Consider the following 27,866-nt stretch of genomic DNA (forward strand, 5'->3'; position numbering starts at 1 on the left):
TGGGACTGAGACATATATAAAAATATAGGTATTATATGGAAATACACTTAGAAATACAAAATTACATAGAGATGTTCATATATTCATTCAGGTCTCCATATGCAGATACAACTCGGGTGTGTAGGGAGACATTTAAATATGTAGAGATGCACACCCAGACACACCTGTGTTTCCTTTCATCCCTCTTGGTTGCAGCTACCTACCACACCCAAGCTGGGGCATTGGGACACCTGAGTCCCTCTCCTAGTTTTCTCACTGATTGTGGCTGGAAGAATCCCAACTAGGTCTGAGCTCTCACCCAAAGGGTAGGCATATATGTGAAGCCTGAGCCCTGGACCAAATCTCAGCCTGGCTTCCTATGTTTTGTTGAAAGGGAGGAGTAGATTAGGAAGGACTGGGAGGAAGGAGGGCAAAGTTTTCTCTATAAAAGGAGTATTGAGGAGAAAATTACAAGAGGAAATGAGCCTCCCCTCTTCCCATTCAAAGCTCCTCTAGGAGTTTGGGGGACTCTCCTTCCCCAAGTATAAGAACCTTCGCCCTCAGGGTCTCTACTCTCCTCTCTTTCTTCACCCTCCTCTGGCCCTCTGCCTCCTCCCAACCATTCCACTTTCTTTGTGTTTCCTTTCATTGATTCTCTTGCCTATTCCCCACTCTCCCTCCCCATCCACCTTTCCACTTGTCTCCATTTTCCTTAGTGGGGCTGGGTGGTCTGATATGGCTTTCCCAGAGGACGTGGAATTTAAGCTGGGCTCCAAGGATGAGTTGAGTTTAGCTAGGGGGAGGAGGAGGGAATGTTCCTCTCTTTCCCCCTCCCTCTTCATCCCCTCCCCCACAAGCTGCTGCCTAATTGCTTCTCCAGCCCTCCCCCCTCTGGTAATTGAAGACAAGGAGCCAACCCACTGTGGTGCTAATTGGATTAAGAAGGATGCGCCCGAGGGGGAGGGAGCAGAGCTTCATTATCCTTTTCCCCAAACAACTGGGTGGGGACGGGTGAGTGGGTGGGTGGTGGGGATGTCTCGGTCTGTCTTTCTCTCTTTCAGTCATTCCTTTGGTCCCTGCTCTTCTCAAGTCCTCTCTCTTTCTTTCTCTTCCACTCTCTTTCTGTCCTTTCCTCCTGCTTTTTCTCCTCTGCCTTGTCCTCTCTCTCCCTTTCTTCTTTTCCATCTTGTTTTCTGTCCTTTCTCCCCCTTTATTTCTCCTTTCCCATCTGTCTCTTCCTATCCTTCTTTGTCTTCTCTTCCCCTTCTTCCTCTTTTCTTTCTCCTTCTCTCCATCATTTCTTTTGTCTTTCTCTCTGACCTGTTCTCTCCCTTACTTTCTTTTTTTACCACCTCATTCTTCCTGTTCTTTCTCTCTTCACCCTTCCTATTTCCCCCCCCTTTTTTTCCTCCTTCTTTGCCTCTGTCTCTTCTGTACGGGCTCATAGCTCCCACAGTCTTTACTGTCAAAAAGTCCTCCAGAGCTCCCAGAGGGTATACCTGCATCCCCTGACACTGGGGGCTCCCTGTAGGCCTGTATAATTTCCTTGTATTCCAAAATGTCTCAGTAGGATTCCACATACTCAAGCAGAGTTCCCTGATATATTTGGATGTATGTGTTATGTTTTGTAGGATGAGTGAGCATACTATATAGAATTTAACTCTAGAAGGAATTTTAGAGATAATCTCATCTATTGCCATTCCTCCCCTTCCTCTCCCCCTCCATTTTTACAAAGGAGGAAACAGGTTTCAGTCCAATCCACGTGGTGTGACATATCTCTCCACACCATATCTTTCACCCTAAGATTCATGTTTTACCTCTGCCTCTCTTTCCTTCCCATACTCCTGCATCCTCCAACATGCTTCCACACATGTGTCCCCATCCCTGCTTCTTCCTGGTGGTGATATTCCTTCTTCTCACACTAACCATGCCTAATCTTGTGTCTTATGCTGTCTCTCTTCTTGCGGGGATCTCACAGACAACAAACACAGTAAGTATCTGTTTAGAGGTCAGGGGTAATATAAAGGGTTCCTCCACAGCCATATTGTTTGTACTTATTTGCTTCTATCTGGTTACTACTTTCTCCTCTAGGCCCTTAGATATACCCCCTTCAAATAGGTTTGAAGAGGGTCCGTCATCCTTTTCCTTATCCCATCAATCAATCAAACATTTCACATTTATTAAGTATCAGACTCTGTGTTGGGTGTTGGGGACATAGAGACAAAATTGGGGGAGGGAGGCAACACGTAAATACTTGAAGAATAAATAGCAGATAGGTAGGGATGGAATGCACAAGCAGGTGGGAGGATTAGGCAAGTTGTTTTTTTTTTTTTTTTGGTGAGGCAATTGGGGTTAAGTGACTTGCCCAGGGTCACACGGCTAGTTAAGTGTCAAGTGTCTGAGGCCAGATTTGAACTCAGGTCCTCCTGACTCCAAGGCTGGAGCTCTATCCTCTGCACCACCTAGCTGCCCCTAGGCAAGGTTTTGTGTGGGAGATTGGACTTGAACTGTGTCTTGAAGGAAGGCAGACATCAGGAGGGAGGGTATTACAGGCACAGGGGAAAAGCCAGTTTAAAGGCTTGGAGATGGGAGATGAAGTACCCTGTGTGAGGAACACAAAGAAGACCAGTTTGGTTGGATTGTAAAGTGTTGGAGGGAAAGTAATATAGAATGAAGCTGGGAAGGTAGGTTAAGGCCAGGATAGGAAAGGAAAGGATAAACACAGGAGTTTAGATTTTAGCCTAGAAAGCAATGGAGAGTTCCTAGAGTTTTCAGAGAAGGGGAGTGCTAGGGCCAGAGCTGTCACTGTTCATCCCCCCCACCACTTCCCCATCCTGTGCTGAGACTCACAAACATATACCCCACCCCAAGCAAGCAGGTGAGTAGGAGACTCCTCTCTCCTCCTCACAGCCAAGCACACACTTCCCACTAGTTGCTCATAAAATACAGGACTGAATAGAGTGTTCTCACACAGCTCATAGGTGTGACTCACTCTATAGGCTCAATCACACACACTTACAAACTATACTGTTTAACTCCAGGGGGGAACAGAACAATGGAAGGACAGGAGGGGGCCTGGAACCTTCATGGGAGCTGGAGGGATCAGGTAGTGGTATCATTTCTAGACAGTCCTTGCTCTGACTCTCCTGCCCCCATCTCCCCCCATTTTTCCTGGCAGTGATGCAGCCCCCTAACATCACAGAGCAGTCCCCAGAAAGGCTGGTTGTCTTCCCTACTGATGAAATCAGCCTCAAGTGTGAAGCCAGTGGCAAACCTGAAGTCCAGTGAGTAACTCTAGACCCAGTCTGCACCCTGACCTCAGACTTCCCAGGTCCCCTCCCTGATCTATGACCCCATTTCTCTTGGGCCTCTCTGACCCCTGACCTCTGACCCCAACTCCTCTGGGTTCATTCTCTAATCTTTTTTTTTTCCATTCCCTAATCTTGACTTGTGAACGGAGCCCCCCTCCCCCACCTCTTAGCAAACTCCCCACCTTGAGGATTCCTTTTCCTTCCCCTTCAGATCCCTCTATGCCACCCCTACCCTCTCAGCACCTTTCAGTCTTGTCTCATGCTTCTCCCATTCTCGTGGGTCCAGGTTCCGTTGGACTAAGGAAAACATCCGCTTCTCTCCTGAGAAGGAGCCTGGTGTGATCACACATATGAACTCTGGCTCCTTCACCATCACCGGCAACAACAGCAACTTTGCCCAGAGATACCAGGGCACCTACCGATGCTTCGCCAGCAACAGACTGGGCACGGCTATGTCCCATGAGATCCAGCTTGTGGCTGAGGGTGAGGGCACTGAAACGCTGGGGGAGGGGAAGGAGCCGTGGGGCCTGCAACAGATGCTTTTCCCTGAGACTTCAAGCATGGGTAGTGGGGGTCTGGGCCTGAATCCATAACAAGCTTCTAGTTCTGGTGTGGTCACTCCTCCCTACGCCTTTGTTTTCTTCTCTTTGTCCCTCATCGATTCTCCTGCTTTGTCTCTCTCTCTCTCTCTCTCTCTCTCTCTCTCTCTCTCTCTCTCTCTCTCTCTCTCTCTTTCCGGTTTCTTGTTATCTCTCATTTTTCCCCTCCTCTGACCCCCCCCCCCCAATCGAACCACCTCCCCCCTCTGTCCCCCTCCCTTTCTCCTGGGCTTCTCCTTTCTTTCTCCATCCTCCCTCAGTTACTTACTTCCCTTGAGCCCTGGCCCCCCTCATGTTGCTGTGGCAACGGTTGCCATGGTTTCTGTGTCAGGCTGATATAAAGGAGTCTTGCCATTCCCTGCAGGTCTCCTCTTGGACTGCCAGCGGCTATAGCCCCCACCCACAAACTTGTAGCTGGAAAGAAAGGGGAATGAGGCTTGGCGGGGAGAGGGTGGTGGCTCAGAGCTTGATGCTGGCTCATTCACAGCTTCAGGGAGCACGACCTCCCTGGAGACTGTCAGAGTCTGCACTAAAAGGAGCTGCTCCCATCCCAGGGCCCCGGCTAGTCCTTCAGCCTAGTTCTGCCCCACGGATCTGCCCAGTGCTCCCTGTCTTTGCTGGGCCTCTCCCAGTGGCCCCCTGAGTCTTCACTTTCCCACCCCTCTCCAGCTGTGCTTTTTCTCTCCGCCTCCTCCCAGGCGCCCCCAAGTGGCCCAAGGAAAAGGTGCAGCCTTTCGAAGTGGAGGAAGGTCAGTCAGTGGTCCTGCCCTGTAATCCCCCAGCCAGTGCTGTGCAGCCCCGCATCTACTGGATGAACAGCAGTGAGTGGGTGCTCCCTCCTAGAGGGCAGGGTGGCCTTTCTCCTGCCCGGAGTCAGGGGGCTGGACGAGATGACAGAGTGGAGGGAATGGGCCTTCAGCGGGGTTAGGGAGTTTGGTGGCAGTGACTCATTTCTGCTCTGACTCTTCCCTACCCAGGAATCTTCCACATCGCACAGGATGAGCGGGTGACCATGGGCCAAAATGGAAACCTTTACTTTGCCAACGTGCTCACCAACGACAGCCACTCGGACTACATCTGCCATGCCCACTTCCTGGGGGCCCGAACCATCATGCAGAAGGAACCCATTGACCTCAGGGTCAAACCCAGTAAGTCTCTAAAAGAGTGTGTGTGTGTGTGTGTGTGTTGGGGGGGGGCTCACTGAGTCCCACTTCACCCCAACTGTGAAAGCAATGAATCTTCAGGATCTCCCCAACTCCAGGCTCCAGCAGATTGAGTTTCCTTGGGCCCTCCTCTTATTCCTATCTGTAAGCTTCCTGTGCTTTTAATTAGGATCTTTTTTTTTTTTTTGGTGAGGCAATTGAGGTTAAGTGACCTTCCCAGGGTCACACAGCTAGTAAGTGTCAACTGGAGAAGAGAAGATTGAGTGGCTACAGCATGAGAGTTCCTTCAAGTGAGGAGCTAGCTACAAGTGAAAAAGGCTTTTGGGAGGTTGGGAGCACTCCTCATTTGAGCATATTATTCAGGCCTAGGACTGAGGTCCCTTCCAACTCTCAGGGTCTGTGACTTGGTAATTCTACGATCTCTCCTTATGACCCACAAAATCAGGATGTAATACCTCATTCTGGCATTCAGTACCCTTCCAGGCCTACCTTTCCAGCCTTATTCCTACTATTCATGCATCTTCTGTTCTAGCTAGCCCTCCTCACCATCACTCTCACATCCCAGCCTCCTAGCTTTTCCACTTTGGCTCAGACCACACACACACACACACACACACACACACACACACACACACACACACACACACACAATGTGCTCCTCACTCTTCTCCACCTATTCCAGATCTTCCCCATTCTTCAGACCCTACCCTAGACCTCAGCTTCCTCAGGAAGCTTTCTCTGCCTTCCCCAGGGTCCAGAACTCTTTCCCACCTTTGAGTCACCTGGGGCCTCTTCCAGTACCACACTTTGTTTAGCAGAGACTTGTTCTCTGTTTCCTTCTTCTTCTCCCAAGACTGTATGCCTACATCTTATCCTTTTTAGAAAATCCCTCTTAGCACCTAGTAGAGTTGAGCAGAAAGTAGGTGCCCAGAAAGTGCTTTGTTGAACAAATGGGTAAGTGGATATCCGCCTTTGGCCTGGGAATGTTGGCTGTTTGGGGCCAACTGAAGCTTACACAGTCTCATGTAGATTTGGGGGAAGGAAGACCTCAGTTCAAATTCTCCTTCTGAAACTTCTTGGCTGTGTGCCCCTGAGCAAGTCACATCCCTTCCTTGGACCCCTCGGATTTTTCCTCCATAAAATGAGAGGGTCAGGCTCAATGGCCTCTGTGGTCCCTTCCACCTCAAAATCTATGAGCCTGTAACCTTATGGTCTATCCCATGAGGGGTTGAGTACTATGGGCAAGGCAGGAACTTGGGCAGCCTGAACCAGGCCCAGGAAGCCCAAGAATAAAGGCAGGGAGTCCAAGGACCCAAGGTAGTTTATGGGGGCTCTTCCTGTTTCCCCGACAGTGATTGGCACAAGATGGGGTACACAGGGGGTTCAGGGAAGTTTGGTTGATTGAACTGTATTCATTTATCCCTCTCTGAGAATCCCTATTCCTTAGCACTATGGGTCTGGCAGGCCAATCAGACTCTGGGCTTGGGGGAAGGCTACCACTAGATATAAAACCAACCACACACTCGCCCTTGCCCTCTCCAGCTAACAATATGATTTACCGACGGCCACGCCTGCTCCTGCCTGAAGGTTTGACCAGCCGCCTGGTGGCTTTACGGGGCCAGCCCCTGGTCTTAGAGTGTATCGCCGAGGGCTTGTGAGTTGTGGGGTACCTGGGGGAAGGGCTGGGCACCTCGCAGAGCACCCAGGGCTTCTCAGACAAAGTTGCCAATTTCTCTCACCACTGGGTACTGGTTGGATCTTTGACTTGCCCCCCCTCCCCATTCCCTGGAGTCCCTTAATCCTATACCAGATTGGACTGGAGATGGGAGATGGAGAACTCCAGAAACAGGGTTGGGAGGGAGAGGGGAGTGGTACTACTTTAGGGTCTGAAAGGGAAATTGGTGCCAGCTGTGGGGGAGGAGTGGGGGGTGGGAAGGGTGACTCATACCGACCCTTCCTCTTTGCCTGGGCAGCCCCACACCCACTATAAAGTGGTCATACCCAAGCAACCAGATGCAGGCAGGCCGAGTGACCTACCAAAACTTCAATAAGACACTGCGTCTGGTGAAGGTGGAGGAGGAAGATGATGGAGAGTACCGCTGTTGGGCTGAGAACACGCTAGGGAGTGCGCAACATGTCTACTATGTCACTGTTGAGGGTATAGCACCCCTCACCCTTCTCCTCACCTCCCAGCTAGTATTTCATGTTTGTTGTCATTAGTATGTGACCCACTTCTGTCTATTTGATATAACCCCTACCCAACAAGGCACAACTTAGTCTATTTCCACTCAGATTCTTAGATTGACCTTACCTTATCTACTGGCCTAGACTCCTCAGTGGCATCCTGGGTGGGCAGCTAAGAGCAAGGTCAATGATTCCACTTCTGCCCTGGTTTAGGCCATATGTGCTTTGTGCCAGTGTGGATGGGAGGGTGAGAACACGCTGTGCCAAATCACTCAGTACTTACCCTTGCCCTCCCACCAGCTGCCCCATACTGGTTGCAGGAGCCCAAAAGCCTCGTGTTGGCACCAGGGGAGACTGCCCGACTCAACTGCCAAGTCCAGGGCAGGCCCCGCCCCATGGTCACTTGGAGAATCAATGGGGTCTCGCTGGAAAGTGAGCAGGGGCTCTGAGGCTGGGGTGGTGGGAAGGGCATGATGGGGGTGGAGGTGAGAGGCCTGGGCTTTGGCCCTATGTCTTCCTGGCTCAGCATGGCCCACTCTGCCTCTAGATCTGACCAGGGATGACAAGCTCAGAGTCCAAGGAGGGGCACTGATCCTGAGTAATGTGCAACCTAATGACACCATGGTGACTCAGTGTGAGGCCAGAAACAAGCATGGGCTCTTGCTCGCCAATGCCTACATCTTTGTTGTCCGTGAGTGTCTTTGCTGGGCCCACCAGCCCTGCTTCCTTCTCACCATTCCCGTTACCTACCCTACCCTGCCCCTAAATTTTGTGCCCTATCACTGTGTCTCTCCCCTCCCTCCATGATTTGATAATTCCCCTAGCTGCTTGGTTCTCAATTCCACCCCACCCCCCATCTTTTCTATCCTTGGAGTTCAACAAATGAACCAGGCACTGGACTTGGCTCTAGCATTCTACTTCTGGGCTAGGTGATGATGGGGGTGGGGGGGAGGCAGGAAGTAGTGGTTTCACTGAGTCACAGGGTAACATTCTGAGAGAGGCAGTTCATGATCTGGGCTTCTCAGAGACGGGACATGAAGGAAGACTTGGAGAGTTGGCTAAATGTGGAAAGGAGGAGAAAGGGCATTCTAGGAAGGGGGGGTGGGTCAGAATGCCATGTGAGCAAATGTACATCGGCGGGGCAGGGTACAGCAAAGAGATCAGACTGAGGAGAGGCAGAGAAGGGGCCAGACTGTGAAAGGTCTTTAATGTTAGGCCAAGGGCTCACAGTGGGGAGTCCTTGAGGATTCACAGGTTTTGAGCTAGAAGGGACTTTAGAAATCATGGCCCCCCCCCCCATTTTATAGATGAGGAAACTACAGGCCAGAAAAGCTAAATGATGTGGGTGCTGGATCCCAGCGTCCCCTCTGCCCTCTCCCTTCCATGATCTCCCTCCTTCAGCCCTGAAGTCTCTCCAGGACCCCTGATCTGTCTGTCTCCTGTGTCTCTCCCCATCCCCAGAGCTGCCCACCAAGATCCTGACTCCAGACAATAAGACTTACCGGGAGGTTCAGGGTAGCACTGCCCATCTGCTGTGTAATGCCTTTGGGGTGCCCATGCCCAGCATCCAGTGGTGAGAGTCCTTACTGTTCCTTTTGGGACACTCAGAGGGGGAGGGCTCGTGGAACCATAGGAGGGTGTTAGAGATAGAGTTCAAGTCCTCTTTTGAGGAAAAAAACCACAAGCTCCAGGCAGAGAAGGAGGGGGTATGTAGCCCCTAATGTGACATTTGAAGAGGCTGAGGCCCAGGGTGACTGGCCCAAGGTCATGCAGCCAGTCAGTGGTGTGAATCAGAGTCCCTAACTGTGAGCATTTATATTGTTATCCAGAGAGGGACCTGCATTAAGGTTTAACAGAAAGCATGCCCCTGGGGAGCTAGGACAAAGGCCGCAGGTGTCCATTTTAATGGTGTAGGCTCTTGAATGCTACCCAGGGTCAGGGCTGAGCAGCTTGGCGCATTGGGGCCCGCAGCAATGAAAGTAAGGAGATCGAGATCCCTATGCTTTTGTCTCCCCCCATCCCTGTCTCCTTCCACCCTCAGGCTAAATCGGGATCAGGCCACGGTCCTGCAGGATGAACGCTTTGTCCCCTATACCAATGGGACTCTGGCTATCCGGGACCTGCAGACTAATGACACAGGATCCTATTTTTGTGAAGCTGACAACGATCAGAACAGGGTTTCTATCCAGGCTCATCTTCAGGTCAAAGGTCAGCACTCCTTTCCCACCCACCTCTAAGCCTCTGGGCCCTAATCCCTTCTAGCTAAGGCACAGTCTTTCCTTGTCCCCATCTCTATGACTAGAGCTGCCCTCAAGAAGAGGGGCCAGGGCTGCCCAGATGGGGCCAGGGTAATCCTGTTCTCTCTTTCCCAGAGGCCACCCGGATCAAGAAGGGTCCCCAGAACCAGATTGTCAAGAAAGGCTCCAATGTGAAATTTCCATGCCACGTGTCCTTTGACCCCTCCCTGGAAATCCAAATCGATTGGTACTGGAATGATCAGAACATTAAGGACGTCTCTGAGGGTGACAAGTGAGTTGAGGGAGTTCCTGGGGCTGGGCTCACTTTGCAATGTCAGGACCTGCTTTAGGCCCTGGGGGGAGGAGGGAGGGATGGAAAGTACAGGAGGTCCCTGCCCTTGGAATGCCCCCACCCCGAAGCTGGGAGCAAAGACAGCAAGGAAGGGAAGGGAAGCCTGATGAAGAGAGGAAGGGATTGTGGCTTCCTTTTCAGACCCAGGCTCCCTGACAGTGAAGGGCAGTTTTTTGGAGGGGGCACCATTGGACAGCAGCCAATCTGTGCCCTCTCTTGTACCAGGTATGTCCTAAAGGAAGAGGAGCTGACCATTAAAAACTTGGACTATACTGACCAGGGAAACTACAGTTGTGTGGTCAAGACTTCCTTGGACTCAGTAGAGAAAAAGGCTATGCTACTGGTGGTAGGTAAGTCCTAGAATCAGAAGGCAGAGTGGGTATAGAGCTGGGAACCACTGTGAAGGGCGTGGTGTTTGTCCATGTAGTTGGATGGTGCTAAGGGGCTGTGACGGGAGTGATGGGGTAGAGTGGCTGTTCTGGGCCCCTCAGAGCACCGAGGGCACCCTACCTACCCCCTGGACTCACATGTTCACCTTCCATTTATAGGGAGCCCTGGGCCTGTGGGCCAGCTGGAGCTATATAAACAGAAGGATTTTCATATCCAGCTGTCTTGGAGCCCAGCAGAGGAACATAACTCACCCATTGAGAGTAAGCTCTGACATCTATCTTGCTACATTGGCCCCAGCCCATCCTGCCCTCCTTCCTTATGCACTAAAGATTTCACAGAACACCGAGGGGCTCAGGCCTACCCTGTAGGGAACACCCAGCCTGGTCTCACCCACAAATAACATGCCGAAGAAGGGCCAGGCTGTGATGGAAAGACATGCTGTATTGTATAAATCAAAGGCAGTAAAACAGGGGTGGGGAACCTATGGCCTTGAGGCCATATGTGGCCCTCTAGGTCCTCAAGTGCAGTCCTTTGCTCCGTGAAGTTTGGATTCAGTCAAAGGGCCACTCTTGAGAACCTAGAGGGCCACATGTGGTCTGGAGGCTGCAGGTTCCCCATCCCTGCTATAGGGTCTTAATAGAGAAGTGAGCAATAAAAGGAGAGGGAGGCCTAGGGGGGACAGTGGAGGGGAAAGTGGAACCCAATTCCACCGTGCCTGGCTATTGTCAACCAGAGACAACCTTGAGCAGCCCAAGCAGTCAAGAGTGGGCACAGATATCTTGGCACAAGTATTATTCCTTCTTGACTGGGGCCTGGAAAGGCCAGAGGGCAGAACTGGAGGAGAGATGGAGGAGAGAAAGACCTGAGAGAAAAGCTTTATCATCCACTTCTCATCTGCACCTTCTACATTTCTTGATTTTTATCTCATCTCTATTCCCATGGCTCCCAAACTTGGTTCAGGCCCTTATCATCTCTCTCCTGGACTTCTGTAATCACCTCCTTACTGGTCTTCTTGCTTCTAGTCTCTTCCCGCCTCCAGTCATCCTTCATGCAGTTGCCAAAACCATCTTCCTTCTGCACAGTTCTTGTATTTCTGCTCACCAAGCTTCAATGGCTCTCCACTGTCCTTAGGATAAAATTCAAACACCAGAGCTTAGGCCTTCCCCAATGCCAATGGTACCCTGGCCATCCCAGCACCTGAAGACCCAAAGTCTGTGGTGGTGATTCTGTCAGGCCTCCACAACCTGGCCCAGCCTCCCACTTCAGTCTTATCCTTTTGTTTTAAATATATATATTTATATTTATATTGGTACATATTTATACACATACATATATTTTTTATTGACATCTTTTTTACATCGTCGTATTTTCCCCAGTACACCTTCTTTCCCACCCCCAAAGAGCCAGCCCATATTATAAATGGTATTTTTTGTTTTGTTCTGTTTTTTGCTGAGGCAATCAGGGTTAAGTGACTTACCCAGGGTCACACAGCTAGTAAGTATCAAGTGTCTGAGGCTGGATTTGAACTCAGGTCCTCTGGACTCCAAGGCCAGAGCTCTATTCACTGTGCCACCTAGCTGCCCCACAAATGGTATTTCTTTAAGAGAAAAAAAAGGTGAAAAAAATCAGCACAACCTATCAATACATTGGAAAAAGTCTGAAAAACGTGCAATGTCCAACACTTATGAACCTCCTATCTCCAGGAAAGGGTGGGTCGAGAATGTCCTCTTCTATCTCCTTCTTTGGAATCCTGCCGAATCTTTGTAATTTTGCAACATCTTCAGCTTTATCTTAAGCTGTGTGACCCTGGGCCACTCACTCGAGATCTCTGAGCCTCAGTTTCCTCATCTGTAAAATGGGGATGATAATAGCACCTACCTTATAGAGTTATGAGGCTCAAATGAGATAGTCTATGATATAGTACTATATAAAGGTAAGCTATTATTGGGATGACTTTTGCCTAACTCTGGTTCTCTTTGAGCCACCATCATTCCAGCTGGGCTGGACTCTTGACTTTTCCTTGGATGTGCCTATATATGTTTTGCTCCTGCCTGAAAGTCTGTCCTCCCTCCTATCTACCTTTCTAGAATCTACTTACCTTACAAGGCCCAGCTCAAGGGCCATTTCCCTTCCCCTTCCTCCTCTGAGCCCCTAAACCCTTAAAGTCTGTGCCCTCGTCTCACCCAAAGTCATATAGAGTGTTGTCTTGGTCTCTGAGTGTTGGGTGTGGGTGAGACTTGCTGCCTCTCCAGCCATCCTGGAAGATCCCAATCAGTAGAGGGCCCAGGCCCTCCTCCTCTGAGTGGAGTGGGGGCCCGGGCTGGAAGCATTCATTGACTGACTGTTGTTTTGTTCCCTGGCAGAGTACAACATTGAGTTTGAGGACCGGACCATGGAGCCTGGAACCTGGTACCCACTGGCCACAGTGCCTGGGAATGAGACCTCAACCAGGCTCAAGCTGTCTCCCTTTATCCACTATAACTTCCGTGTTATAGCTAACAATAAGTATGGTGCCAGTGAGCCAAGTCCCGACTCGGAGCCTTTTGTCACTCCCAAATCAGGTAAACTGGGGTGCAGAGGAGGGAATCTAGTGGCAGGGAGGTGCTCACAGACAAAGGAATAAAGAGTGGTGGAATGTCAGAGGTGGGAGGACCCTTAGAGATCGTCTAGTTAACTGTTTCATTTTACAGGTGGGGCAATGGCTCTTGAAAGGGGAAAGGACTTGCTCAAAGCCACTCAGTAAGTGGCTGGGCCTATGTCCTGGCCAGGTTGTCTAGTGCCTTAGATGTTAGAAGTGGGGGTGCCTATCCTCCCTTCCTTTCCCCTCACTCCCACTTTCTTTCCTCCAACAGGGCAAGGGGTGGTGTGGGGCATTAATGAATGAATATTTTATGTTTCAGTACCAGAGAAGAACCCTACAGATGTCAAGGGGGAAGGGAATGAGACCAATAACATGGTCATTACTTGGAAGGTGAGTGAGTCTTGGGTAGAAGGCCTTTTTCCCAATGTCATCGAGAAATTAGTACAGCTGGAGAGGGGCCATCTAGGGTTTTTAACTCAGTTGGAGAGGGAGGCAGTCTCAAAGGTTAATGAAATGAAGTGATGGTGCCCAAAAGGGTTTGGCCCTGGGCCTTGCTAGGGGAGTCAACTTCCCAGAAGACTAAGGCCTTCTTGGAACTGATATAGGGACAGTATCCTTGGCCAAAGTTTGCTCTATTACAGCCTTCTAAACCTCACTGATCTCTAACCCTTGACTTACAGCACTGAGTCCCCTTGACCTTTGTGGTGTCTGAGTTTACTTTAGCTCCTTGAGTTCCAAAATCTTTATTACCTGCTCCCTGATGACCTTTCCTCCTTCTTGGTGCCCAAATCTCATACTTATTCCCTCTTTCTTCTCTTGCCCCTGCCACCAGCACATTCTAAGGCCAATGCATTTCCTAGGGTTTATTCACAAGGGAAAAGGATAGGATATTTTGTTATTTCTGTCAATCTGATGGGTGCAAGTAGAAGCTCAGAGCTGATTTTATTTTCATTCCTCTTCTTATTCATTCATTCATTCATTCATTCATTCATTCATTTATTTATTTATTTTGGCTAGGCAATGGGGTTAAGTGACTTGCCCAGGGTCACACAGTTAGTAAGTGTCAAGTGTTTGGTCTGAGGCCAGATTTGAACTCAGGTCCTCCTGAATTCAGGGCCGGTGCTCTATCCACTGCGCCACCTAGCTGCCCCCTCCTCTTCTTATTTAAGTGATTAGGAGTATTCCTTCTTGTAGCTTTTGATAGCTGACATTTCTCCTTTCAAAAATCTGGCTGTTCATATTTTTCAGAGTATTAGGAGAATGACTCTTGCTTCTATGTGGTTGTATCAATTTTGGCAGATACATTCACAGTAAATGTTTTTCCTCCAATAAACAACCTCCCTTCTTGTTTTAGCTGCATTGATTTTGTTTGAGTAGAAGCTTTTAAATTTAAAATAATGAAAATGGTCTTACTTTTTTTTTTTACCTCCAAAAGTCAATGTAATAGTAGATAGAGGGCCAACCACGGAGTCAGGGAGATGTGGGCTTGAGTCCTATCTCTGGCACATACTGGCCCTGTGACTTAAACAAGTCATTTAATCTCTCAGTCTCCAAGATGATTAAGACTAAGTTACAGAACAGTTGCAAGTGATCCAGATTAATAGAGGGAGTTTCCTCACTGAAACCAAATGAAATCACTGTTCTGGACCAAAAAAAAAAAATCATAGCTATCTGTCTGATTAAGAATTTTCCCTCTAGCCATAGATGTAGAAGATGCCTTTTTCTATTCTCCTTTTTATGTTTTTATGTCACCTTTTATATTTAAGTGAAATATGCATTTGGAGCATACTGTAGTATGAACAGAGCAGTAGACACAAACTCTAATACAAATGGGGGCCATTAAACTGCAGACTGAAGATTGACATAGAAAACCACAGATTAATATTATCTGTTTTAATATATTTTTATGTATTTTTTAAAATATGACATTTTAATCTGGTTTGACTGTACTAGGGAGTGTTGGCTTTGTGTTTGACCCCTGTGGTGTAAGATACCGATCTAAACCTGATTTCTGTTGAAATCTTCTGTTTTCCTAGCAGATCTTGTCCAATAGGAAATCCTTACCCTAGTGGTTTGTATTCTGGGGTTATAATACTCCTGCTACCAACACATTTCAGGTCATTGTGTTTCCCAGGGTTTATTCAGAAAGGACAGGAGTAGAGTACCAAGATATTAAGAACAGTGCTTCAAAGTCCAAAGTACAGCTCAAAGATTTTAACCAGTTTGGATTGGATAGTACTTAATTTGCAAATCTGCTAATCTAATTTTAGCTAAATCTCCTTAGGTGCCCATGCTGGAATCCTAGCTCCATTGTTTTGCTTCGCAATGGAAATGGTATTTCCATCCCAGAACACCCCTGTACCAATTTAGGATTCAATATCTCCCACCTCCAAGGTACCCTGAACCCAGTTTGTCTGGCCATTTACAATTCTAGTTTTTCTATTAGCTAATGAGGAAGCCATTGGGGTCTCTGTTCACATTCTTACTTGTCCCTCAATAACTCCTTCTTCCTCCTGGGGGTGGGGAGGGGAGAAAGCTCTCATAAAAGATTTTATTAGGGTTATATGCGTCACTCAGAAAACAGAATAAGCTACTTCAGGAGACAGTATAAAGCAGTGGATAGAGAGCCAGTCTGGGAGTGTGGAAAACCTGGATTTAAGTTCTGACATTGACACACATCGGACTGTGACCCTGGGCAAGTTATCTGACCTCTCAGGACCCTGGGCAGCTCTCTAAGGCTCTAGGTTGCAGATGCTCTGCACTGATAGAAGGAGTTCCATGCACTAATGAAGTGGCAAGTCCACCGGAAAAACCAAACCAAACCAAAACCAAAACCAAACCCCTCAGAGTTCTTCCCTGCCTCCAAATTCCTTTTTTAAGAGTGGGGTATATAATAGAAACTAACCCATTTGGCTCTGGTGCTTTGACTAGGTGCAAATACCTTTTTTTTGATTGAATCAAACAGTCAGAAATAAGTGTGAACAGGGCCTGTACATCTTCTTGAAGCAATCAAAGCCATTGTATGAAAGACTGGATCACCCCTCCCCCCAAAAAAACCCCCAACACTTTGTTTAAAAGGGAGAAGCTTTCTCAGAATCAGGGAAGAAGAGATTCTGAGCTTCTGAATTCTAGAGATTGGAGCAACCATGGAACAAAGGGAGAACTGGGCTGGGGCAGAGAAGGGAAAGAACAAGGAGAGTTCTTGGCTCTGTGGGCAATTGTGGACAGGAGGATCCAGGCTGAAGGGAAGAAGTCCCAAGAAAAAGGTCAGATCTTTCCCCAACTTCCCCTCCTAATACCTGTCTATCCACAGACACTATAACCTGCTGTGTTACCCAAATGTTTCCAGTAAACTGCATTGTGCCTCAACCACAAAGAGGCTGGGGGTCCATATAAATATAAGGTTAGGCAGAAAATGCAACTTCTGCCTAGGTATTAGGAATTTTTCCCAACTAGGGGCTTGGAGTGACTGAACTCAGAACTTCTCAACTAAAGTAAACTCCCTAAAGCTAATAAGAAAGAAACCAAGTGGACCTTAGATTGCCCTATAGGGCAACTTCAAATGAGTTAATTATAATCACAGGATAGTACAAATTGGGGGTTTTTCCAGAACAATTTTTTTCTTTGTTGTGTTTGAAAGTTTAAATATTATGATATTTTTTTAAAAAATTGTTTTGTTCTTTATTTGATTGCCTTTTAAGCAGAGTTTTCTGTTTTATTATTCTGTTATATTTATTTTATAGTATTATATTTGTATATTTTGTTATATTTATTATTAATGTATTATATTAATATTATTCTAATATATTTATGTATTATTTTATTATTCAAAGCATCATTTATTTTAAGTATTCTTCATATAAGAATCTTAGTTTTGAGCTATTTCTAATAGAATAATTGTTTTATAATTACTATAACCTAATAACTGTGATTGGTAGTGTTAGTACTATTTCACATTGTTGGAATCAGTCAGATTGGTAGTTGGGTAAATTATGGGGCAATATTGTGAGGATACAAGAATCATATATGGAAAGTGTCGTCCATTTGTGGAGGTTGAGATTCAGAAGGGATGACTGATATAGAACATGTGTCTAATGAGCAGGATTCATGAACTTCATGAAGGTCCTCCTTCATGGAGAACTGTAGAAAAGTATATATGAAATCAAGGTCAGGAGCATTTATGTATGGTATGCTCTGTGAATGGCCAGAATCATTCACACATTCAAAAATACCGGAAAAAAAACCCACAGCAGTGGGATTGAACTCAATATTGATTTAGAAAACCACAAATTAACATTCTTTATGTTGTATTGTATTTTTATTTATTTTGTTAAACATTTCTCAATGGCGTTTGAATCTGGTTTGGACCCACTTGGGAGTTTTGTGGGCTATGAGTTTGATGCCTCTGGTATGTAGTGTAGTACTTGAAAATTGATTCAAAGTCCTCATTTAAGGAGGAGGAGTTATGTAATACACATGCAGCATTAATGAATAGAAATGATGACTTAGCACAGCAATTGAAGCTTGAATTTGAAAATAGAGATTTCACATATGTATGATCTAGGACCTTTCCGGGCAGAAATCTGTTTCATTGATGCTTCAGTCTACACTTTATAAGCCAACCTACCCCTGTGTAGATGTTCACGGAAGGCAATCTCCCCCAAATCAAATAGCAGGGTCTAGTTAGAAGATCCAAAGGTAGTTTCATCATGACTGACAGAGCTACCTTACTAGTATGTTAAATGGTGACTAGGTCCTCTGAAAGGCACAGAAAGGCTTCCTCTGGAGATAAATTGCAAAGTGTATGCATTGATATAGACAGCAAAGATAATCAAGGAACATTTTCTGGGAAGATCTCCAGTCCCATTAAGAAAGACTCTGGAGAGGACTGGGCTGGGTAAGCCACAGAAATGTTACAATGACAAGACAGATTGCTTAATGAAAAGCCTTAAAGGCCCTGCTTTTAAGCATTGGTAGTAGGTAAGGACACAGAATCCTAGACTCACCTACTTAGAATGCATCTATAAACTCGAATTATTTCATGGCCTGGGCCAAACTACCTGAGAACGAAGATTTGACCAGAATCACCCAAGTAGCCACAGGACTATGGTGCTGGCGTGACCTCAGAGGATCTACAAGACTTTCATAGCCATTGAAATGAATATTAACTTGGAATAAACTGGTCAAATCATTTAAGCACATGGATGCTGAGTTAAGAAATGTGATATATGACAAATATACTTGACTCCAATCATCTAGCAGACATTTACCCATTTGTGGTACTGAGCAGGGCTATTGCCCTGTAGGTGCTGACTCAGCTGAAGGAGCTTGTAGAAACTGTGGGGAAAATCAGACCCAGGGACAAATCCATCCTCACCTGGAAAAGTAATGAGACAAGGGAAAGGAAGGCGAGTCATCCCAATAAATGAACATCGCGAGAGACAAAAAGTATCTATATTATCGAAGATCTGATTTAAAAAATATTGAATGAACTCACTAGCGAATATACGATTGAAGAGGCACAGAAGCAAGAAAAGAAATATAAAACTGGCTTCAATCCAACAAAACCTTTCAGAGACAAATGGACAAACAGATGTAAACAAGCTTTCAAAGACCTGGTCAGTCGTCTTACCCAAGGCACCAGTGTTGAGCTATGCTAAAGCAAACGTTTTGCCCTGCCTATAGATGCCAGTTGGGGGAGATTGGGAGCAGCCCTATACCAAGAGAATGGTGGTCATATGAAACCAGTTGCATTTGCCAGCAGAGACCCATTACTCCATTCACAAGTTGGAGTTCCTTTACATTGAAATGGGCAGTGGCAGTCACTGAGAAATTCAAAGACAGTGAAAGGAGCGAAGTTACAAGTTTGGAGTGATAACAGCCCGTTGATAGATTCTGACCAGCACCAAATTGGATACTGTTTGCCCAAGATGGTGGCTTCAGTCCCTACTCTCTGGACTTCCTCTACTATACCATGTAAGCCTCCTCACCTTGGAAGGTCACTCCACTCTTGTACTTCTCACCCTGGAAGTCCACTTTGTCCCTGCAGCCCCTTCCTCTGATTGGCTGGTTCCTTCCAGAACCTCCATTTTAAGGAAAGGGCCCAGGTCCTTCCTCCCAGGTTGGGTTTCTGCCCTCTTCTTTCTGCTCATGTTTGTATTCCCAGCACTTAACACAGTACCTGCTTAATAAATACTTGTTAACCTGACTTGACTCTATGAGTTCAGCATTCACTACCAGCCAGGGAAGAATAATGAGGATGCAGATGCCCTATTCAGAAGATCATGTGACACTGAGACTGTGGTAGTATCTGAAGAATGAGGAAAACTTTATGTAATGCCCAAGGAGCTGGAATGCAACAGATGGCGGTTTGCAGCTGGAAGTTGGGGACTTCCACCAGACAGCATGCCAACAGCATATGTGAACCTCGCTCCATTGAGCTAACCCTAGTTACTTTAGTTGTCTGTGGATGACTGGCACAGGGAGCAGATGGCTGACAGACTGTAAATATCCGGTGACAATAATTAGCTCATTTGAAGCCTAGGGGGCAATCTAAGGTCCACTTGGTTTCTTTCTTATTAGCTTTAGGGAGTTTACTTTAGTTGAGAAGTTCTGAGTTCAGTCACTCCAAGCCCCTAGTTGGGAAAAATTCCTAATACCTAGGCAGAAGTTGCATTTTCTGCCTAACCTTATATTTATATGGACCCCCAGCCTCTTTGTGGTTGAGGCACAATGCAGTTTACTGGAAACATTTGGGTAACACAGCAGGTTATAGTGTCTGTGGATAGACAGGTATTAGGAGGGGAAGTTGGGGAAAGATCTGACCTTTTTCTTGGGACTTCTTCCCTTCAGCCTGGATCCTCCTGTCCACAATTGCCCACAGAGCCAAGAACTCTCCTTGTTCTTTCCCTTCTCTGCCCCAGCCCAGTTCTCCCTTTGTTCCATGGTTGCTCCAATCTCTAGAATTCAGAAGCTCAGAATCTCTTCTTCCCTGATTCTGAGGAAGCTTCTCCCTTTTAAACAAAGTGTTGGGGGTTTTTTGGGGGGAGGGGTGATCCAGTCTTTCATACAATGGCTTTGATTGCTTCAAGAAGATGTACAGGCCCTGTTCACACTTATTTCTGACTGATTCAATCAAAAAAAGGTGTTTGCACTTAGTCAAAGCACCAGAGCCAAATGGGGTGGTAGATAATAGAAATATTATATACTCTACCCTTGCACTTTCATTATGCATGATCTGAGGATTGTTAAATAGGAGTAGGATGCTAGGATCTGAGAATTATGTCAGTCAATAGCATTTGTCAAGCACCTACCATGTATTGGGCGCTACACTAAATGCTTGGAAGTCAAAGAAAAAAAATGAATGACTCTTTGTCCTCTAGAAGCTTATGCTTTTTCGAATGAGATTTTGTATATACGTATATCCATACACACACACACACACACACACACACACACACACTTTAAAGTGCTATGTAAATACTAGATTATTATTATTATTATTATTATTATTATTATTATTATTATTCTACTGGATTAGAGGCAGAGTAACAGGTTCTGGAGATTTTAAAATAAAAGCAGAGTCCAAAGACCTTGAGTTTTATTATATGGGTCCATAGTTCTAGAGTAGGGGGTTTGAATGCCCCCATAGAAGTCAAAAGATATTTTCTTTTTTTAAAAATAAGTTTCTTATTGATGTCTTAAAATTTCTAACATCATCATAGTCAGTATCCCTCCCCTTACCCTTCCCAGAGAGCCATCTCATATAACAAATGGTATCTCCTCTTTGGAGGAAAAAAATTAGCGCAACTGATAGAAACATTAAAAAACTCTGAAAACATATGTAATGTGTAACACCTGTGGACCTCCTGCCTACACGGAGGGGTGGATTGGGGATGTGTTCTCATATCTTTTCATTTGAATCCTGTTTGATCTTTATAATTTTATTATATTCATTTTTTATTTTTGTTTTTGGTATGTTGCTCTTTTTATTTACATTGTTGTAGTTACTGTATATTTCATTTTCTTGGCTCAGCATGCTTAATTCCTCTACATCAGTTCATGTAGCTCTTTCCATGCTTTTCTGTATTCATTACATACATAATTTCTTACAGCATTACATTACATCCATTACATTCATGTACCACCAATTTGTTTAGCCATTCCCAAATCCATGGGCATTTATTTTGTTTCCAATTCTTTGCTACCAGAAAAAGTGCTGCTATAAATATTTTGGTGTGTATGGGGACTTTCTTCTTATCTATAGCTTCCTTGGGGTATAAACCCAGTGATAGAGTTTCTGGTTCAAAGGAGACATTTTGATCAATTTATTTGCATAATTCCAGATAACTTTCCAAAATGGTTTTCATTTCACAGTTCCACCAACAATGTATTGGTTTGCTTATCAATCCACAACTTATCCAGTGTTGACTACTGCCATTTTGGGGTCATCTTTTTTGCTAATTTGCAGGGTGTGAGGGTGATCCCTTAGGGTTCTTTTGATGTGCATTTCTCTTATCATTAGTGATTTAGAACATTCTTGCATGTGGTTGTAAAATACTTTGCAGTTTTTCTTTTGAGAACCATTTGTTTGTGTCTTTGGTCAAAGGTATTTTCTCATGCACCCCACTCACCCTTCTTCCTCACCCACTCATTCGCCCACAGCCCCTAAAATGGATGGATTGGAATGCGCCAGAATTGAAATATCGAGTACAATGGCGTCAAAAAAATGAGTCAGAATGGCAGGAGGCTATGGTGAGAGCCTCCAAATTTGTGGTGTCCAACACACCCACCTTTGTGCCCTATGAGATCAAGGTCCAGGCAGTCAATGAAGTGGGGAAGGGACCTGACCCCCAGATTGTCATTGGCTACTCTGGCGAGGATGGTGAGTACTCGGCCCATGGAAGAGGGTGAGTGGGTATAAGATAAAGCTAGGAGTCTGTGAGTGTATGGGTAAGAGAAGTGGTTGTATGTGGGAGGTGAGAATGTTAGGTTGCTCTTCTCTAGCGCTGGGGTCAGTGGCAGTGAGAGGAGGGGGGCACACTCCAACTTGTGTCCATGGGTTGTGTCCAGTTCCCCAGGCCACTCCTATAGTAGCTATTGAGCTACTGAATGCAACCACAGTGAGAATCAAGTGGGTGCCTGTGGATCTGAATGAAGTCAGAGGGCATCTTCGTGGATATAGGGTAAGGAGCCCAAAGAAGATGAGTGGAAATGGGGAACTGGAAGGAAGTGGGAAGTGAGGAGGCCTGCTGGGGAGGGGCCAGGGAAGAGACCATAAGGGATGTTGGAAAAGGGGGAGGAGATTGGCCCAGCTGAGCCCCCTTCCTCCCAGAGTGGTCCCCTTCTGAGATTCTCTGAAGTACAGGCCCGAGTCTACACCCTTGGGAAGGAAGGGAAGGGTAGAGGAAAGAGGGTCTATCTGGGCCACCAGAGAGGGAAAAGCAGGGGCCTGAGATCCAGGAAGAAGTACCCATCTACTCTACCATTTCCTTCCCCTTAGGTGACATACTGGTGGGTGAATAGCCGATGGAGTAGGAGCAAGAGACATACCCCCAAAATATTCATCGACAGACCCGCTAGTGCCACAGAAGCTGTCCTCCCAGACCTGCGGCCATATAGCATCTACGGGGTGCAGGTCCAGGTGTTCAACGGTCGGGGCCTGGGTCCGCCCAGTGAGACCATACAGTTCCATACTGATGAGGGAGGTGAGCCCCATGTCCACTCCAGCCCTCCCTGCTCCCTGGGTCCTTACTAGATTCTGACTGTCTTCTGCCATGCCCTGCAGTACCAGACCGCCCACAGTCACTGCATCTACGCCGCCTGTCAGACACAGCCCTGCAGCTCTCATGGAGACCCCCTCTCAACCCAAATGGGGAACTCAAAGGCTATCAGCTTCTGTACAAGCCCGGTAAGTACTCTTTTTAACCCCCTCTGGCCCTGGGGTGGAGGGGTGGGGGGGCTCAGCCTATTGTCTGAGGGATGTAACTAGCTAAAACTGTGCCTGGGCAAATTTTGTGGGGTTTGGGGGAAGGATGGTAGGGGCAGGTTCTGGGACCCGGGGAATCCTGTGTGAGTGGGGCGGTTGTACATCTGGAGACCCTGAAGATGAGGTTTGGGGACAGCATGCACTGATAGGAGGAAGCCCTCCAAATACTGCCACCCTTAGGTGAGACCCAGTTTGCTCCATGCTAATTATGGCCCTAATAATGAGAGAAGAACCTCTCGAACATATCCATCATAACTGATTGTGAGAAGCCCACCCCCTGTGCCCACTTGGAAGGTAGAGAGATGCCTCTAAGGCCTGCTTGCAGCTTGTATGGAGTGAGATGGCCATCATGGGAGGAGGTAACCTTGGAGGGGGGAAAGGTGATGCCGGTTTAGTGCACACTTTGGACCATCCCTATAGTTAACCAGGAGACAGAAGAGGAAGAGATAGTGACCCAGTTTCTGCCTCCCACGATCCTGATGCTCAACCTGAGTGGCCTCAGCCCCCAGTCTCTGTACCACTTCCAGCTTCGAGCCACCACCAAAGTGGGCCCTGGTGAAATGATCACCCAGCAGGGAAGCACCATACTCAAATCAGGTGGGAGCCTGGGGCAGAGGGAGGGGAGGGGAAGGGAGGAAAGGAAAGGAAAGGGAGAGGAGAGGAGAGGAGAGGAGAGGAGAGAGGAGAGGAGAGGAGAGGGGAGGGAGGGGAGGGAGGGAGGAGGGGAAGGGAGAGGAGGGAGGGGAGAGGGGAGGGAGGGAGGGAGGGGAGAGGGGAGGAGAGGAGAGGGAGGAGAGGAGAGGAGAGGAGAGGGAGGGAGAGGGAGGGGAGGGGAGGGAGAGGGGAGGAGAGGGAGGGAGGGAGAGGGGAGGGGAGGGAGGAGGGAGGGAGGGGAGGGGAGGGGAGGGGAGGGGAGGGGAGGGAGGGGAGGGGAGAGGGGAGGAGAGGAGAGGGAGGGGAAGAAAGGGAGGCCTGCCTGCCACTTACTACCTGCTCAGGTGGAATGAAGTAGGCTCTGTTCCAAGTGGACCAGGAAGCCCTGATTCCTGGAGGTCATTGGGATGCCGATAGTGGTGAGGGGGCTAAAGTTGTGGATGCCCAAGGGGGGAAGGATGTTAGAAGTGGAAGGATGAGAAGAGAGGGGGGATACCGTCTCCTAACTCCCCCACAATATTTGTTTCTCTCTTCCTGGCTGTTCCACAGGGATCCCAACTTTTGGCAACATCTCAACTGTGACCAGTGAGAATGCGAGCACTATTTATTGGTCTCCAGAGGAGGGACAGCATGATGTCACGTTCCAGATATGGTTCAAACCCTTAGGAGGTGAGGACTGGCTCAGGGTACTTCAGGTGTGTGTGTGCCAGTGTGAATGCCAGTGTGTGTGCGGGGGGGGGGGAGAGAGAGAAAGAGAAAAAGGGGGGAGAGAGAGAGAGAGAGAAAGAGAGAAAGGGAGAAAGAGAGAGAAAGGGAGAAAGGGAGAAAGAAAGAGGGGAGAGAGAGAGAGAGAGAGAGAGAGAGAGAGAGAGAGAGAGAGGTGGAGGGGGCAGGGAAGAGTTCTCCAGAATACAATTTGTCCCTCCTGCCCCCAGGGCACAGGCATTCAGCCAGCCCTGCCTTTGAGAGATCTCTGCAGCTGTCCTTTGCCTTACTGATCCCTGCTTCACTGGCCACCTCCTGCACTAGTCACCCTCCATGGCCCTGCTCCCCAACTATCCCTTTCATAGGCACTGAAAAGGCTTCCCCCCTCTTTGATTTTTAATTTATTCATGCAAAAAGTATAAAGGTGATATTGCATTTAGGGCTTTTGTTGGGAGTGGGGGGATAGGCTCTAGACCTGGGTAGGGAGTCATCATCAGGGTAAGGGAATTCCCTGAGGAGGAAGTCCATATACTAGTTCAGGTCAGCACTGGCTGCAGTGTCTTTGGGTCATGCAGCCTGGATGGCTCAGAGGTGGGGCTAGAACCCAGGCCTTCAGACTCTGAGGCTGCTTCTCTAGCTCTTATAGCCAGGCTGGCTCTTTATTTACTTATTTAATTGTATGTTTAGCAAATTCCCTTTATTGGGATGGTTACAAATACAAAATGGAGTGAAAACATCTCTTGGTGTCTACACAGTCATTTTCATCTTCCCCCCACCATTGCGATCAGTGCTGTGAGACCTTGGCCAAGTCACTCACCTTCCCTAAGTCTTGGGCTCCTCATCTGTAAAACAGATTTATGCTGAAGCTCAAATTGAGAATGTGCATAAAGCACTCTGCAAACCTTAGAGCACGAAAGAAATGCCCCTTCTTGGGGCAGCTAGGTGGCCAGTAGAGCACTGGCCCTGAAGTCAGGACCTGAGTTCAAATCCAGCCTCAGACCAAACACTTGACACTTACTAGCTGTGTGACCCTGGGCAAGTCACTTAGCCCCAATTGCCTTAAAAAAAAGCCTCTTCTTTCATCTTCCATCATCATCATCATCATCATCATCATCATCATCATCGTTAATGATGTGAAGTATCACAGCATGTCGGCTCCAGAAAAGGGTTCTGAGGATCGCACAGTTCAACTGTGTGTGAACAAGCATGACACAATAGATAGGAGTGCTTAGATTTGGAGTCAGGAGACCAGGGTTCAAATTCTGTTCTAACTGTGTGATTTCCCCTCCCTGGTCCTCAGTTTCCCCATCTATAAAATAAGGGTGTTGGAGTAGCTGGTCTCTAAAGACTTCCAGCTCTAAATGTAGGATCCTGTATATTTCCTTGAACAAATCCCTTCCCCTTGGTCTCTAAGGTCCCTTCCAACTTTGGATCTAGAATCCTATGACAATTTCCCTGATAGTGTTAGTAATCGATTCAGATGATTGGGTGAGATCTGGGGGTTCCACTGGTTCCTGATGACTTTTCATTCCCTCAAGCAGCTATGATGACCAGTCAGAGGCCTCATTTGTGTTGTCAGGCAGGGGAAGAATTCAAGAATATTCTTTCTGTTGGAAATATCAATGCATTCCACCCATTCCAATTACATTCCAACCACATCCTGCCATTTCTGTGGCAACTTCCTCTTCCTTTGTTCAGCTTCATTAAGATCTGACTTAAGGATCTAAAGGTCATTATGAAATTCATCTGGATGAATAATGGGAGACTCTTTTGAAAAGATTCCTTGTCTTCCCCAAAGCTTTTCATTCTGGGCTCTCCTCTCTCCCTCCCTCCCTTCTCCCTCCACCCTCCAACCAAATCCAGGATGGTAGAAGGCAGTGTGGTGCAGTGGAAAGAACCCTGCCTTTGGAGTCAGAGGACTTTGGAGGCTTTCGAGTCAGTTCAGTCTTGGTTCTGCCATTTTCTAGCTACGTGAGCATAGGCAGGTTTCAGCTTCCTCTTTTTTTTTTTTTAAAGCAATTGGGGTTAAGTGACTTGCCCAGGGTCACATAGCTAGTAAGTGTCAAGTGTTTGGTCTGAGGCCGGATTTGAACTCAGGTCCTCCTGACTTCAGGGCCGGTACTCTATCCACTGGGCAACCTAGCTGCCCCTTCAGTTTCCTCTTTTGTAAAATAGAATTTCCCAGGTCATTCATAGCTTGTCTTCTAAAAGTCTATGATCTTCCAGACAATAAGGTGTGTTCCCCACAACCACCCTGTGAATGTATGGGTGTGTGTGAAGGGAAGGGATTAATGCAAAGATTGGCAGAGAAAAAAAACTGAGGCTAATAGGTAGCAAAGCTGGGACTTGAATCTAGACCTCCAGACTCAGTGGCCTTCTGGTGACAGTCACCGTCTCCCCTGTTGCCTTGTTCTCTAGCTCTAGAAATGTAGAAATTGCAGCAATGGGCTTCAGGGATGAGGAATGAAAAAAAGGCTAATGGATTCAATAATTGGATAGTTACTGGTGACCTATAAGAGCAAATTCTTTTCTTGTCAAAAAAAGTTTCATCAATATGTTTGATTTTTTTATACCCCTTCACTCCTCAATATACATCCTTCTGCCCCAGAATTCTTTTTTGTAATAAAGAAAAATAGTTGAGCAAAACCAATTAACACAGAGACTGCTCTTTATAGAGTATGCTACATTCCACACCCATAGACCCCCACCTCTCTACCAAGAGGACCAAGGTATGGTTCATCATTGCCATACCTTGGGGATGGAAATTGGTCATTACCGTTGATCTGAGTTTGGCTTGCCTTGTCTTTACTTTGTCCTGCTTCTGATAGCTTTTTGACTGTCCTACTCATTCTGAGGGCCAAGTGAGATTGTATGTCAAATGACAATGATTAATTATTAGTACTCTTGTTGTCATCATTAGTTTCATTTCATCAGTTAATGGGGGAGCTCTGTTAGCAGATCTCAGACTCGACTGACACATCAATTTCTCTTGTCCTGCTTTCCAGCTTGAGTTATTCAATTACTGACTGGTTTGTTGAAGGGACTTTGGGGATGTTTTGATGGTTTGTGGGGATGGCAGGACCAAATATTTGAAGTTACTATACCTTTGGGGATATTTACCTGTTGTCCTCACCTTCACCCTCTCTCTTTACCTCTGCTGTTGCCCAAAGATAAGAAGAATCTCCTGCCCCAGCATGTCAATTACAGTCAGAAATTCTACATTCAGGAGAACCTTGAGCCTGATACTCAATATACCATCTACTTCTATGGCTACAACTACACAGATGAGATGGTGCTTTTCAGGGAGATGGAAGTGAAAACTGGTGGCACAGGTGGGTCCCCAAGCCCAGACCTGCATCTGGGTCCTTTGATACAACACAAGGTGGTGCTGATGAGGTTGAAATGTGTGATTACAGACCAAGCCCTGACCCATTGACTGAGCCTTGACCCTGGCCACATACTGAGCACTGACCATGGTCCTTGACTGAGCTTTGACTCTGGCCACAAACCAAACACTGATCATGGTTCTATACTGAGCCTTGACCGTGGCCACATACTAAGCACTGACCATGGTCCTTGACTGAGTCTTGACTGAGCCTTGACCCTGGTCACTGGCAGAATGCTCACTCAGGCTCACAATGGATGCCTTCCCTGCCTCAGAGTAGAATGTACTCCTCACACTTAGTGTAGAGTACCATCTTCCTTTATAAAATATCAATTAGA

At 47.0% G+C, this 27,866-nt stretch overlaps 1 protein-coding gene across 3 annotated transcripts in view; it reads left to right on the forward strand.

The window, feature by feature from the left end:
* Positions 1-27,866, forward strand: part of L1CAM (L1 cell adhesion molecule) — a 49,755-nt gene that overhangs the window by 17,726 nt on the left and 4,163 nt on the right. For all 3 annotated transcript variants that reach the window (XM_020977249.2, XM_078148007.1, XM_078148008.1), the window contains 22 exons: positions 3,158-3,263; positions 3,577-3,773; positions 4,588-4,710; positions 4,867-5,037; positions 6,595-6,706; positions 7,026-7,210; positions 7,537-7,668; positions 7,784-7,927; positions 8,698-8,809; positions 9,278-9,444; positions 9,609-9,765; positions 10,051-10,175; positions 10,374-10,475; positions 12,579-12,776; positions 13,116-13,186; positions 21,461-21,680; positions 21,869-21,981; positions 22,299-22,503; positions 22,584-22,706; positions 23,205-23,381; positions 23,988-24,107; positions 27,314-27,475. In XM_020977249.2, the coding sequence (XP_020832908.1) occupies positions 3,158-3,263; positions 3,577-3,773; positions 4,588-4,710; positions 4,867-5,037; positions 6,595-6,706; positions 7,026-7,210; positions 7,537-7,668; positions 7,784-7,927; positions 8,698-8,809; positions 9,278-9,444; positions 9,609-9,765; positions 10,051-10,175; positions 10,374-10,475; positions 12,579-12,776; positions 13,116-13,186; positions 21,461-21,680; positions 21,869-21,981; positions 22,299-22,503; positions 22,584-22,706; positions 23,205-23,381; positions 23,988-24,107; positions 27,314-27,475 (3,222 nt within the window). The remainder of the gene's footprint in view (positions 1-3,157; positions 3,264-3,576; positions 3,774-4,587; positions 4,711-4,866; positions 5,038-6,594; positions 6,707-7,025; positions 7,211-7,536; positions 7,669-7,783; positions 7,928-8,697; positions 8,810-9,277; positions 9,445-9,608; positions 9,766-10,050; positions 10,176-10,373; positions 10,476-12,578; positions 12,777-13,115; positions 13,187-21,460; positions 21,681-21,868; positions 21,982-22,298; positions 22,504-22,583; positions 22,707-23,204; positions 23,382-23,987; positions 24,108-27,313; positions 27,476-27,866) is intronic.

Source organism: Phascolarctos cinereus, unplaced genomic scaffold, assembly GCF_003287225.1.
Source record: "Phascolarctos cinereus isolate Bilbo 61053 unplaced genomic scaffold, phaCin_HiC Scaffold_8;HRSCAF=390, whole genome shotgun sequence".
In the NCBI taxonomy this organism is placed as follows: Eukaryota; Metazoa; Chordata; class Mammalia; order Diprotodontia; family Phascolarctidae; genus Phascolarctos; species Phascolarctos cinereus.